The following is a 15,324-nucleotide window of genomic DNA, read 5'->3' as shown; positions in this document are numbered from 1 at the left end:
ATTAGCCCTTAATAGTATTCATAGTGTTGTGGGAGTGAAAGTGAATTTATACACTCCCAATGAGACTGCTTTTGTGGGTATCGAAGTCAAGATCGTCTCCTATAGGTTCACGATAAAGCCCTAGAGTACTTGCTAGGCTGGGATAAATGTAACATCTATAATACATTGCCTTTAAGAGGATCAAGTTATCAGTGTATTGTGTGGACGTATATTCTTTTATCTTAGATATTCGAGATTAAGATATTCCTCTCATCCATTAGAATAATTTGAGTCATATTCAAAATATGAGATTTGGGGGGTCATCCATCCACCTTCAATATTCTCTTTACAATATCCACAATAAATTTTTATTTTATAGTATTTTTTAAAATAAGTGATGAATTGCTGATTATTTTGTAATAATTTAACTAAAGATTATGAAATGGTACTTATCTTTAAGGTGTGTGGAAATTCTATGCTAACCCTAATCTAGGAAATAACATACTATAGAAACAAGTATATAAAAATAGAAAATAGTTAGAAAGAAAAGCAATGTAAACACACAAACTTTTACGTGAAAATCTTACAAAACCTATGGGTAAAAACTATCTATCTTTTTCTCTAAAATCAAATCAACAACTAATAATGTATAAATACAAGAATCACTTACAAATCTCTAACCAGATATCACTACTATAACTAATGTTATCTTACTTACTAAAATACATATCAATTACTTAAAGTGGATGATGAACTGATTTAATAGACCCCCTGAGATTGAATGCCTCGTCTTAGTGAAGATCACGATAGCAACTTGCTCCAAGGAAAAACACAACAACAATGATAAGAAATTTCTAATAAATCCTGCCTCTCTAAACTCTTCGGATCGCCAAGAACGCTTCAATAAAATTCTTCTAGGACTCTAAATCTCTTCTATCAGCGTTAACCCATGACGAATGGGAAAAAACCAAAAAAAAAAAAAAAATTCGTACTGAACTCAACCTTCCTGGTTTATGTGTTTGAATGCTAAAGTGTCCATTCAAAATATCCAAGTGGTCTTTTGAAGGCATAGTGACCATTCCAATGCCTAAGGATTATTTTCTCATACTACTCTAAACATCATGAAACTATTCCAACAACACTTCAAATAAAAAGATATAGTTATCAAAATTGGACCGGACCAAGTGGTCGAACCGGTTCGATTTTGTTATCGGACTAGATAAGCATTCGACCCGATAAAAACTAACTAACCCAGCAGTTGAATCGGTGACCCGTGCAACCTAACTAGTTTTCGACGAACCGGCTGGATCAACTATTTTTGCAAAATTATATAATTATCTTTAATATTTAACTATTCTATTTTATATCCTACTATTATTTTAGTCCTAAATTTTAAAAATATTTAGTTAATTACATATATTGTTATTTTAAAATTAGTTGTTTTTATAGCTATACCATTAAAAAGTTTCTTATTTGATTGTATGTCTATCCAAAGATAGTATTTACATATATATATATATATATATACACACATTTTTTTTTTGCATTTATACATTTTAAAATCCTTATTATTTGCCTGGATACCCCTAAGAGTAAATTAGTATTAAAATTTGAATAATTTAAATATAAAAAGATAAAAATATCCTTATTTTTATTTTTAAATATTTCTCTTAGTTAATAGTATATCCTTTTTTATTAAATGACTTAATTTGAAAATTAACTACGAGGATATCTACATAAATAGCATATATTTTGAGGGACATATATTCAATTATACTACCTGTTATCCGACCGGGTGAACAGTTGGTTGAACCAATAATTAATGACTTAGACATCAGACTGGGCCAATGTCCAATTCGATTCTAATAACTATGCAAAGAAGGACCGTTCTAACGCCCTTCTAATAATTCAGGAGACATCTTTTAACTCAAAAATATTCAAGTCTTTTATAACCATCTGTCTTAGAAAACCTATATTGCTTGCAAGATAGATCATCAAATGCCACTTAGGTGAGAAATTGTTTGCCAAGCAGCTTTCTAACGTAGAAGAAATTGTTTGGCATGATGTTGCATGGAAGCCAATTTGAAGTATGGGCAAAAAGGATTCATTTTGAGAGGACTAGCTTAGAGTGTATTTGTGATGGACATATATACATATATATATAATCAGTTGGATCCAAGCTAGGATGATGTTTGAATCTTATGAGCTTCTGACAGATAGTGCCAATTTGAAGGTAAGTAAAGAGTTCTTATCTCAAGCATCATAGTCGTAGGATTATGACACTCCAATTAGTTTTACTAGGTGATCATGCATGATAATTATTTGCGACATCTGTCACGTTTCCTGAGAGATATTAAGAAATTGCAATCTATCACTTGTAGGTAGTAGTAGTAAATCAATCATGGCATCAGTCACAACTACTTCAACTACTCAGGTTGACATTGATCAAACCATGATTTGTTCAAGAAGAAGTTGATAGTTTACGTTTCTTCTTTAAATCCATCTCTAGCCTAGCTAATTGCATGCATGCATACAGCCATTAGAGATCGAATTAAGAATGGGTAGATGTTTGCTAATAGTTATACATTGCATATAATAGAAATTATCACCTTCATTTGTCTCTTAGATGAAAAATGAAAAAAATAGTAGACAAACAATTTTTTCTATGTTAAATTCATTGGGTAAATGTTTACTAATAGTTATACATTGCTAACAAGAGAAATGATCACCTTCATATGTCTTTTAGAAGAAGAAGAAGAATATATAGTAGAGAAACAAAATTTTCTATGTTAAATTCATTTGAGACGTGGGCCATAGCATACAAATAGCATTATCTGGTTGGTTGTGAATTGAAGACGTAGTAGCTTAATCTACAACTATTAGTTGCTTCCTAGTGTTAACAACTTAATGCTTTTAAATCTCTCAACTTGTTAGAAAATGAGGAATGATAGAAGCTAAGCTAACTTGTTAAAAATAAGCAGAAAAAGAAGCCTGAGTGTAAAGGAATTATATTTGTTTGTTCTTTAATCAGCTTAAGCTTTCAGATACTGATAAACTTTCAGACAACAATGGCTACTTAAATTTCGTTCGTTATCGGTGTCGATTGTTTGGAGAAAGTTAGCCAAAGCTTTTGAGCTATTATTTAGGTGAAATTAGCCCACTCTCAAGAAAGCTATTAAAGATTACTATAAGGATATATAGGAGCATGTCTATGTTCAGAAGCAATCAGTAAGCTAATATTGATTTCTAAACTCTGCGTGAGTACCTCAGAAAGCCAGAGAGATGCAAGAGAACACCAATTTGTAGATACAACTCCTCTCAAACTTGATTAATGCACTTCCACATAGAGAAGAGTTACAAAGAAACACAAAAGATTTTGCAATTTCATAGATGCATGATTGCATGAGACAAGCAAAGAACTACATATATTATATCAGAACATACTACCCATCCTTTCTACATAATGGTGAAATTAATGAGTACTGTAAATTGTCGATGATGAACATAACATATACTTCCTGAAATACCTCGCCTTTAAATTTCCCGTTAGCAATATAACTTCTACTGCAGCCATTTCCAATTGTTCAGTAAGGCTGTCATGCACCTTTCTTCCATTGCTGTATCATTTTGTCAGTTTGAACTAAGATACCATTGATTCAGTTGAGTTCCTTGATGTTCAATCCTGCAACAAGATCTGTTTTTTCTCGTACATAGAGAGATCAACAATAGAAATTATTATCAAGTGAAATGACAGGAAGAGAAGCAGTAATGTTTACTTATCCTATTAATACTAATATATCACAATAATAAGATTCAGCAAACTTCTATATGTGGTTTGCTACATCCTTAAAACAAAACCACTTGCTCCTCAATTAACAAACTGTCACCACAAATGTCATAAAAATCAGACATAACATTGTCAACGTCATTCTGCCTACCAGTGCATAGAATAATCTACACCAAGTCAAATGGAAAATCATTGAAGTGTTTCATAAGTAAAACTATTGATCGGGTGCATGAAATAATGCTCATATGATTTTAGCTTCTTAATCACTCTATTGTGGGTTTTATAGCCTGTCCGATATATCAAAGCAGGGAGATAAGCTTAGTGCACCCTTCACTTATCATTCTCTAATAATCTCCAGTGGCAGCATAACACATTTGTGGACTATAGGTTCACCATGGTGGCCTTCTCTTGAATCGTAGCACCAGTATGTTTGGTATCATAATTCATTTGTTTAGAGAGAGAATCATGACAAGTTAGTAGGAGAAGCTGGTTAATGGAAGCTTCCCTCTGTCTAATCCATTCTCAAGAAAAGTTTAACAATTATAGTAAGGAGAAAGTAATATGTGTATGTTTTAAGCTATCAAGTATTAATTTCTTTTGAACAAATACTTGTTTTCCTAACCTTTGCTCGAGTATCTCAACAAGCAAGAGTAATGCAAGAGATCACAAAAGTAGACAAGTTTGCCCCTCAACTCGCTTGCAGATATACAAACACAAATATATATATATATAGGGAAATAACTTTTCTTTTTACTAATTCTAGTAATAAAAAACAGTTGCTATTGTCTAAACTTTCTGTATCAATGTAGCTTCTCAAAGGTGGAAGTTTTATCTAGAAAAAGTAATAGCACTTGCACAAAACTCATAACAATCTGCATTGAAGATTCAGAGACTAACTTCAAGTGGATGGACAAAGAATAGATTGAATAATGCTGATGTTGGTTGTTTCAATATCAAGAAAAGAAGGCTGAGTAAACAAATCTTTGCCAGTAGCGTAAAGATGTAAAGCATGGACGATAGCGTGTATGAGTTTCTTACAAACAACTTTGATGTGGATGATCACTTTGAAGTTGGTCGTTTTTTGGATGCTGATGTTGATGTTGATCCATTTTCAAAAATAATTCCAATCTATAACCCATCGAGAGTAGTTACGGGTCAATATTTGTTACATATCGATCGTCATACTTTGATTTCTTCCGGTCCACTAGTCAATAATGAAACAACTAAAACTAATCTCTTCTCAAAGTTTCACTGTATCATCCACTCAGATCATCCATATATGATAATGATGCAAACAAGTGACTCTACCATTTAATTTCTTAATATGAAGTACTAGACAAGTAATCCAAGAAAAATATTACTTCATTATTCAATTTTTACTTAAATTATTGCAAAAAAAAAAGATTAATATACCTCTCCTGACAAGATTATTCCTGTTACTTATCTAAGTAGACCTACTATTAGCATGTCTGAGTTCATAACAAACTAGTATATTAAACTTTTATCTAGTCTCTAGGTAACCTAAGCAAAAAACAGGGCACTGTTGATTTCAATTGAGCTTTTCAATCTAAGAGCACTCTTTCATAATGGAAGAACAATAGACTTTCTGCCTATCAATATTTCATTTTAAGGAAATCAAAGGGACAAGATTTGTACAAGAGAAAATAGATTTAAAATCTTTGTAAACCCTACAACCATTTGTCTCACATGTTTAATTGAAGATTGTTACACATCAAACTTGGTCATAAATATTATCCCAGAAAATCTTTCTGTGTCACCACTATAACATAAATATGGATATCTTCATGATTTGATTTATTATTGATAAGGTGTTGCCTCAGGTGTGACAGTTTTTAATGAAGACAAATGAGAAAAGGCTTCCAGAAAGATTACGGCCTGGTCAGTAGAAGGTTACGTTTGCAACTTCTAATGGGTGATATATAGACATTGATAATTACGACGACAAAAAGATGCAATGGAGTATGATGCATACTTTTGCATGAAGATGATATCATTTTGGCTGTGTCTTCGTGTCTCAAACATCTCGTCTACAAATTGAGGGACTGTTGTGGTAAGATGGCTCTACCTGAAGAGGCTAGGCATTCAGAAGGATACACAATGTGAACATAATCTTTGGAGATCGTGAACCATAGTGTTGTCTCGAATATATAATTATAAACCCTTGTCAATCATAGTATCACCAGTTCACCACGTTTCATCCATTGTTTTATTTTAAGCAACTGGTTTTCGTTATAATGTAATTTTAGTTTAATAACTTCCCACACTTGAAGGAAGGGGAAAAGACATAATTAACTTCCAAATATTAAAACTTCAGATGAAGATGATCAGAAACGGTGATGATTAAACAGAATTTGTAGGTTCAATATAGTTGAGACAAAAGCACCATTCAGAAATGTCACGTCAAGGTTGAAGCATCAATAATTTCTTATTTGAAGTGTTTGACAAGAAACTTAGATACATATCAAATATATTGTTCAAAATAAAAGATCCAACTCCTCGTAGAAGTATGATTCAGACTGCAGCAACCATGTTAGAGACACGGTTGTGGGGAAATATGAAATGAAGAAATATCTAGGTACACTTCTCTGTTATCTGCAACTGTCTGATCTGAAAGTTTTACAAAATTAATTAACATATATGATATCGTCTGTATTCAATTATGCAGATGAGAAATGGTGGTAATGAATATAATCATCCTAGTGTATTTGGTTTCCTTAAAAGAAACAAGTTCCAAAAAATATTAAGAAATGAAATAGAATTGTATGTGATAGATTTTGAACACTTATGGACAATTGAATGAGTTATATTAGTTATCAAGTGCTACCACTAATCAGAAAGCCCCCAAGAAAGAGAGGAAATATTGTCTCTTGATGTACATTATGATGCAGAACTGATTGGCAATATCTTTCATTGATGTTAGAAACGGTCCTGATCATAACCGCTTTGAAAGATTGAATCCACCAAACATCATAAAAAATTTGGATCATGCCATAATTTAGAAACAACTTTGGAGATATATCAATCAGGCACTCAGTCAAACTTAAATATATGATTTTAATCCCTTTTAGGTGTGAAATTGCTGAAAAAATTATAAACATGTGGAGTTGATTAGCACACTGCATAGAATTCTCAAAGCATAAGGGTGAGTTGGAAACTTACATGACCTTTCTTCCATGTGATGAAGTGTTTGCTACGTAACCAAGTAGATACGGATTTCCGATTGCATTTAATCAATTTTCCATAAAGAAGTTCACTACTGCAATTTTATATAAGAAGTTCACTATCATTGCAAAGGCTTTCTTGTATGACTAATGTCCTGATCACAATGAGAGAGTATTGAACTAGGATGATGTCTGCGCTATGTGGAACACAAACAGTTAGGAAGCAAGAGAAAACCAAGTTGTTTTCTTGCTAATATAACATAGAGCAATTTTTTTTCCCTTTTCTTCTGAATTTGTATCTAGAATTCAGTGACCAATGAAAATTGTCATGCTAACGCAAATTGGTATTGTCAAGTACGTGTTCAGATAAAGTGTACTGAAACAACAATGGTTAGCAAATCAATAGTTCCATTACCTTAAATGATACTACTGCAAGTCTGCAACCTTATGTTGTTTCATGAGCACCTAAACACCATCTATTGCTTATAAGAAGTTTGTGAAGAGAGAAAAAGATTCATCCACTTGTGTCGTTCAAAGCAGATTTGGTAACTGTTGAAATATATAACTTATACAAACTTATGCAGTTATTCTAGGGTTAAATTCATTACCTCCCTTTGAGAATATAGTATGTGAGGTTCTTCTAATTTCATGAGCAAATTTCTAACTGTGGATATTATCTAATTGTCACCTAATATGGGTTGCTCCTACCATTATAAAGAAAGAAGCAGCATCCTCTCGTTTAATAAGAATCCTGTGAACAAAATTTCAAATGCACTCAAAAATCAACATTACCCCCAACATGAGAAAGCTAATAAGATACAAGAACTGAAAAGAGTCAAAGAATCAACTAACTGTACCCAACAATTAATAGCCCCTAATTTAAGCAAGCCAAAAAGTATAACATAAAGGAAGAATGAGTGTTGTGAGTAAAGATCAAAGAATATCTGGACTTATCCTTGCTCTTATTGCCCCCAAACTTCAAAATAGCATTCAACTATCAATGTCTTCTAATAAATTAAAGCAACAATAAGGAGAGCACTACAATAATGGACAAGCATCAGTCACGAGATGGAGCCATTGCCCGTTGAAGACAAAAATAGATCAAAAGGCATTGATAGAGGTACCTAAAAAACCCCACAGAAGCCCGATCGTTGATGACGACTTAGTATTAAAAAGGAACTTGTTTTGTTAGTCTCACCAACATTCTAGGGTAATTTGTTTCTAGGGTTTCGTTGCAGGATTTATTCTCAAATAGGTGATATGTCGAAAATATTTCCAAAATAAGTGTCCCGTACACCATCCTATGACATTATTCGAAATAGGTTTGTTTTTCTTTTTACCTCCAAATTTAGGGGCTTGGTTAGAGGGATATCCAGTGGATTAGGATTCGGCACAAGCTAATTCTATATCTATTAGATGCAACCTATAATATCAATTGCATATATCTAACGGTTCTGATTGTACTAATTTAAATTCTACGATCATTTTGTACTTTTATTTTTTGAATACTTAAAGTCGTTGAATGTGTATAATTAATGCATAGCATGTTTCGAACAACACTACTCAAATTATAAATATGATAGAATACTGATGTGAATGAATCATTGCTATTAGACGATGCTCCAACAAACCCTAACTTAAGGCACTAAGACTTAAACCTGAGCTTAGTTAAGTGCAAACTAATTCCATATTAATTGGTTTCAGTGCATTATCAAATGCATGACATGATATCAATTGCGTATATCTGACAGCCATTTTAAATCCTTCTACCTCTTCGTATATTTTTTGAGATATAATTGAAGCCGTTAAATGTGTATGATTAATGCACTAGATATATCCAACAATACTACTCGGGTTTGCCTGCATCGAATTCATACTGATGTCAAGTATTTTCTGGTTGCAAAAAAATTGAATTTTTTTTTTGTAAGAATTAATTTTGAGGGATAAATTAAAAAGGGGAGAATAAGTTAGCTAAGGGTAAGTTTTGGGGTACCCCAAGCACCGTCAATGTACCCCCACAAAACCCTAATTTTGTGGACGTCAAGGAGGATCAAAAGGGGGAGGGAGAGAGGGAGAGTAGACAAGTGGGAACGATTCCATGTATAAGGTTGGGGGATTTTGTCTTTATTTTATTGGCGGCGGTTCGGGCGTAGGGGGACCCTGACCCGGCTCCTCTGACCGACTGCCCCCCTGGTCAAATGGGCGGGGGGATGACTCCGCTGTGGGGGGCCGAATGACGTGGCAATCCATTATTGGCTACTGACAGCACGGGACGAAATGGTTCACGTAGGGTCCGCCCCGCACGTGGTGTGCTGCTGACTGCACCCCCGGCCCGAGGGGTATTTCGGTCAGAACACGAGTCGGTTGCTGCATTTCGTCTCGTTTTCTCCTCCATACCCACTCTAGAAGTCCGGTTAAAATGACGATTTTACCCTTCGCGATGGTTAGAGAATTTTAAAGAACAATTGCTCATGGCATCAATATAATAATATATTTATCAAGAGATATGTATTTATGGGTGTAGTAGTAAACTTAGAATAGTAGGAGAAGACAACCTGGTCACCACCTATGCACTCTTTAATTTGATGACCACTACTAATTGGAAGATAATGCACTTTGTGATCAGTCAGCATCTTGTGAGTGAAGACCCTTGGTTGGTAAAAGCTTCATCAGTACACATGAAAATGAGAAGCTTATATCTCAACCTTCTTTGCCATTGTGAGGACCAAAGCTTAAGAGCTAGCTAGAGCTTCAATTAACAAGTCCATCAGTAACCAGATCATTCCCCCTATTTATCCTTCTTGTTGTTCGCTTACCCTTACTTAATCTCTCTCTCTCTCTCTCTTCTCTTCTCTTCTCTTCTCTTCTTCCTTCTCTTCCAATTATAATATCTAGTCCTTGTTTACTAGTTGTGATCTTGGTATTGTTTTCTTTCACCTCCAAAGTATATAATAATTCTCCACCAGAATTCTGATATTTTATGCATGCCCATAGTTTGATATAGAGGTTGAAGTGGTGATCGTATACAAATAAAGGAGGAGCAGGAGGAGGAGGAGGAGGAGGAGAATAGAAATGGAGGGAAAAGGGAAGGAGGAGTCTTTGCCTCCTGGTTTCAGGTTTCATCCAACTGACGAAGAGCTTATCACTTACTACCTGACACACAAGCTCTCCGAGGCCAATTTCAGTGCGAGAGCGATCGCAGAGGTCGATCTCAATAAGTGCGAGCCATGGGATCTACCAGGTACAAGTTTGAATCCTTTCTAACTTAAGAATCTTTGGTTTCTGTTGTTTGCAACAAGAGCACCCATCAATTAATTGTTCATGAGCACAAGGATGCAAATTATTTGGCGCATGGATCTTTCAAGAGATCATATATATTATATGATCACCAAGGTAAAAGAAAATGATCCACTTGTATGATTTCTAAAATTAATAATCCACTTGAACCTATTAAAATTATGGCTCAGCCAAACTTAATCTTCTAGATATCTTATAAAATATACAACACGCATGCATGGCTCTCTTGATTCACATGACTCTATTTTTCTTTTCTTTGCACGTTGGTATAATATTATACCACTTGTAAAGAATTGCATCCTTGTAGGAGGGAATCCGACGACGATTTCTTAGATTAAATTGTAGAGTAATACACATACTCCCCTGGTATCTATCCATGTAGTCTTTCTGTTTCTTGTATCGCTTTGATGGCGTATAGAACTATATATGTCTTCAAAGATGAATTCATCATTTGAGTTGTTTCAACCAAATTAATTTAGGGTTCCTTTTTCTAATCTCTTCTTCTGTTCCATGATAAACTTTATATACAAGTGCACACACAAGCACAACATAGAAAGCTAGAAATTTCTCAAAGTTGATCTTGTTTTCTTGTTTTTATCTTTTCTCAACATAAAAAAAAAAAAATATATATATATATATATATATATATATATTTTAATCTTGTTTTCTTGTTTTATACTCTTAACAATGGAGGATTTCTTTTCTCTACCTGATTTTGTGGCTGAGAGCTGGTTACGTTAATAAATCTAGAGTATCTGAATGAACACTTGTTTCGTTATCCACGAACTTCAAATAAGTTTTCTCTTCCCAATGAATCCTAAAACTCACACATTTTCATATGTAGATGTTAATTTCCCAGGTATTTGAACTAAGGAATATAATCCAATTACCTTAAGCTAGTACTCAGTCAAGTTGTCTGGTAGACTATAGATAGTCAACTAGACAACTATTTATGGGTCAAGGCACCTGCTTAATTTTTTTAATCTGATAAATAGAGTTTTTAATTTAGTTTAGGAAGTAAATTAAAAACTTGTTACTTTTATGAAGTATACCACTTCTTCTCATTTCATCCCATCTATAATCAATTCTAGCATGCCATCTATAATCCAACTTCCTGCAAAAATCTCTTTTCTCTATTAAAAATATTTTCAGATATTTCTCCCCCCCCCCCCCCACCATAGATCAACATAATTAGGCTGGAGGAAAGAACTAATGGAGTGTTTGTCATGCTTACTATATTCTTGACTTTATCTAAGAAAATATAGGCCATGGATAACTCTTTTATTGTCTTATTCTCAAAATATAAAAGCTCTTATATTGCCTCACAAAATTATTCTTCTTTTATAAGAATTGACTTCCACATGTACACAAGTATATATATATATATATATATAATAGTTTGTGTGTGTGTGTGTAATTGAGAGAGAGAGAGAGAGAGTTTCTTGTTTATATAAGATTGGTGGTTAGCTGTTGCTATTACAAGCTAAGATGATGCAAGGAAACTTATACTTCTCTCCCTCCAAGTTCTATAAGTTATCTTTACTCACTTTTGACACTTCTAAATCCTTCACGTTATCTTAATATCATCTTAATCCATCTACACTAACTAAAAATTAACTCTTTTAACATTCTCTTTCACCAACCAGGCAAGGCAAAGATGGGAGAGAAAGAGTGGTACTTCTTTAGCCTACGAGACCGCAAGTACCCGACCGGCATCCGGACTAACCGAGCGACGAGTGCCGGCTACTGGAAGACTACTGGCAAGGACAAGGAGATCTACGGCAGTCAGACCAACGAGCTGGTAGGGATGAAGAAGACGCTGGTCTTCTATAAGGGAAGAGCTCCAAGAGGAGAGAAGACAAACTGGGTCATGCATGAATACAGACTGCATTCTAAATCTGTCTCTAAATCCAACAAGGTAATTTATTTAATGCATTTACATACATATTCTACGTATGTTTATGGTTGTGTTTTACTAAAAGATATATAGGAAGAAATGGTAGACTTATAAAGATATTGTCATAAATCATCACAACACTACACAAATTAAAGAAATTAAAACAATCATGTAAAATGGCAACATGATTCTACTATGTAGATATTATCAAGCATTCATGCCTTTTACATGCTTTGATTTCAAGCAGAATTAATGCTTTTAAAGCATCAGTCAACTTATGCTATTTGAATTTAGAATGTCTCAAAAGTTTCTTCATGTATGCAAGAAGTCAAGAGCATATGTAATGTAATTAAATGCATAAGTACAAACCTAAATAGTATTTTAATTGCGTAAAGTTCAATACCCAAGACATTTATCATAAATCAGTTATATTTGTAGCATTAATTCACCTCTGCATTATGACCTAATATCATACTACATCCCCAAGAAATAAAAGCATACAATTTGTCTCATATACTGTTCAAAATGTAGAGGGTAGAGTTTGTAAAATTTCACAGAGTACTTACCAAAATTAGCCTATTCAAATTTATTTATTTTTTGTCTACCCACAGAGTTTTTTTGGTCCAACTTAGTTTCTATACTATAAGTCAATAGTGAAAATGCTGAATTGTTTAGCGGTTTATATAGAAAAAAAATATTAAACATTTCAGTGATTTCACTATTCATAAAATGCTAAATAATTCAGCGCTAAAAGAAGAAGAATATTTTCTTTTTTCTGTATAACATGCTGAGTACCTTATCTGTTAAGCATTGAGTACTCTATATGTGAACCACTGAATTGTTTAGTGTTTATGAATAGTAAAACTATTGAATTGTTCAATGGTTTATATAGAAGTCAATAGTGAAAGTGTTAAATTTTTTAGCGATTTATATAAAAGATAAATTGTTGAACAGTTTAATGATCTCATATTCATAAAATGCTAAACAATTCGGCGTTTTATTAAAAGGAAAAGAATACTCTATTTTTCCCACATAGTGTGCTGAGTATTCTATATGTTAAGTATTGAGTACTCTATATGTAAAACGCTAAATTGTTTAGTATTTTATGAATAATAAAACTACTAAATTGTTCAGTAGTTTATCTTTTATATAAACTGCTTAATAATTCAGTAATTTCACTGTTGGCTTATGACATGACAGTTAAGTTGGACAAAACAGACCCTCTTTGATAATAAATTTTAGATAAAACTACTTTTACACCCTCTAATGGTTAATCCTCATATAATTTTATTTGTATCATTTTATCTCCTTATGATTATATTCAAATTGAAATCATTACTTTTTCTATCATATTTAACTAATATATAGGTCAAATTTAAAAATATCATTAGAGACAAAGTTGTAGATAATTTAATAAGCTTTTCGATGCATTTAAAATAGTACTGATCGGATTTTAGATGATTATCAATATATTTATCATTTGAAATTCGATCGGCATTATTTTAAGTGTATTTGAAGGCTTATTTTACTATCTACAACTTTATCTCTAATGAATATTTTTAAATTCAATCAGTAAGCCGGTTAAATATGATTAAAAGTTAATGATCTTAGTTTGAATATAATTATAAGGAAGTAAAGCGACATAAATAAAACTATATGATGGTAAAATAAATTTAGGCCTAACTTTAGGATGGTAAAATATATTGGTGGACCATTCTGATAAATAAAATTTTATGTAGACCTATTTTGGTCAAAAACTACATTTCTCGGGCAAATTGTAGGCTTTGATTTTATATTTATTGTTTTATTTACTGTTGTATTGGAATAGTGAAGATTGGGAGGTAAGAAAATAGAATTAAACCTAAGTTGGATTCTTAAAAAGATAGCATTGTTATCATGCACGTCTAAAACCGACTTATTTGGAACTCACATTTGGACGCGTGCATGCATGCACGCGTGCACGTTAACGCAGGACGAATGGGTGGTGTGCCGCGTGTTCATGAAGAGCTCCGGCGGCAAGAAGTACCCATCCAACACCCACCCCCGGGCCCACACGTACACCCTGGACATGGGCCCACCCATCCACCCCTCATTGGTCCACACGGACCCTTTCTCCCGTGGGGCCTACCTATCCACTGCCGACTTCGCTGAGCTGTCTCGCTTCGCCAGGGGCACCCCGGGCATGAACCCCCACATACAGCCCCACCCTAGCTTCGTGGGGTCCGCGGCGCCGTTCACCCTCTCCGGCCTCAACTTGAACCTCGGGGGCCCACCGCCGTCGCCGCCGGTCCTACGTGCAATGCAGCAGCAGTTGAATCATCCCACGGTCCAGGTCGCGCCGGAGCAGCCTATGCCGGTGCTCGCCAATTGTGTCATGACGGGCGACGGCGGATTCGGCGGCGATGTCGGCGCCGCCGGGACCGGATATAGGTACCAGAATTTGGAACCCTGCGGGGACCTTGAGGGATACTGGGCTCAATACTGAAATGGTGCAGGAGTGGGTCAAAATTAGGCTATATGTTGATGGTATATCATTGTGTCAGTAGTAGTAAGTAGTGCTGCTGTTAGTTGGAGTTTTTTGTTTCTATTCTTCTTCTTTTTTTTTCTTTCTTTTTTTCTTTTTTACTTTTATAAAGTATAGTTTAGAAATTGGATATGACTTCCTTACATTATGGAATGAGTAAAGTTAGTGCAGTAAGTTGTTGAATTAATTGATGTTTTCTTTCCAAGTTTATGGTAATTTCTTTAGGGCCCATTAAGAATATGATTATCTTATGCATCATTTAGCTCCAAAAATAACCAAAATATCCTTAACGACTCTTTCCTCATTTCTTGTGAGGAAACATTTAAAATCTGTTTGAAGTATCACTCTGTTTTCTTATGGATAAAAGAAGAGGATTTGAGGAGGACATGGATAAAACCCCTTGATAGATCGATCACCAAGATATTATTTTCTTACTCTAACACTCAAACATTAGTTATAATACCTAATCGTTATTCTATGTGGTTAACATTAATTGAGCATAATGCCTTCAATACTAACTGCCTGATCTGGGTAAGTTAGAAGAAAAATTCGTAGGAATTTCAGTATGTAGGAAATGAAAAATGCAAGTAAAGGATCATATAGAGTTGTTTCCTTTAGGATTGGTTTAATTTATCATTTTTGGGTAGTATAGGAAATC

The 15,324-nt window shown here is 34.0% G+C and overlaps 1 protein-coding gene across 1 annotated transcript; it reads left to right on the top strand.

Annotated features, from left to right (window-relative positions):
- The first annotated feature begins 9,609 nt into the window (after positions 1-9,609).
- LOC140777146 (NAC domain-containing protein 100) lies at positions 9,610-14,853 on the top strand. The gene is made up of 3 exons (XM_073121067.1): positions 9,610-10,189; positions 11,892-12,163; positions 14,115-14,853. Exons 1-3 carry the CDS (start codon positions 10,021-10,023, stop codon positions 14,625-14,627), a joined length of 954 nt encoding a protein of 317 aa, XP_072977168.1. The 5' UTR covers positions 9,610-10,020; the 3' UTR covers positions 14,628-14,853.
- Positions 14,854-15,324: the final 471 nt, after the last annotated feature.

Source organism: Typha angustifolia, chromosome 15, assembly GCF_048772165.1.
Source record: "Typha angustifolia cultivar Huaian chromosome 15, ASM4877216v1, whole genome shotgun sequence".
Classification (NCBI taxonomy): domain Eukaryota; kingdom Viridiplantae; phylum Streptophyta; class Magnoliopsida; order Poales; family Typhaceae; genus Typha; species Typha angustifolia.
This window is presented reverse-complemented; position numbering and strand designations above follow the sequence as displayed.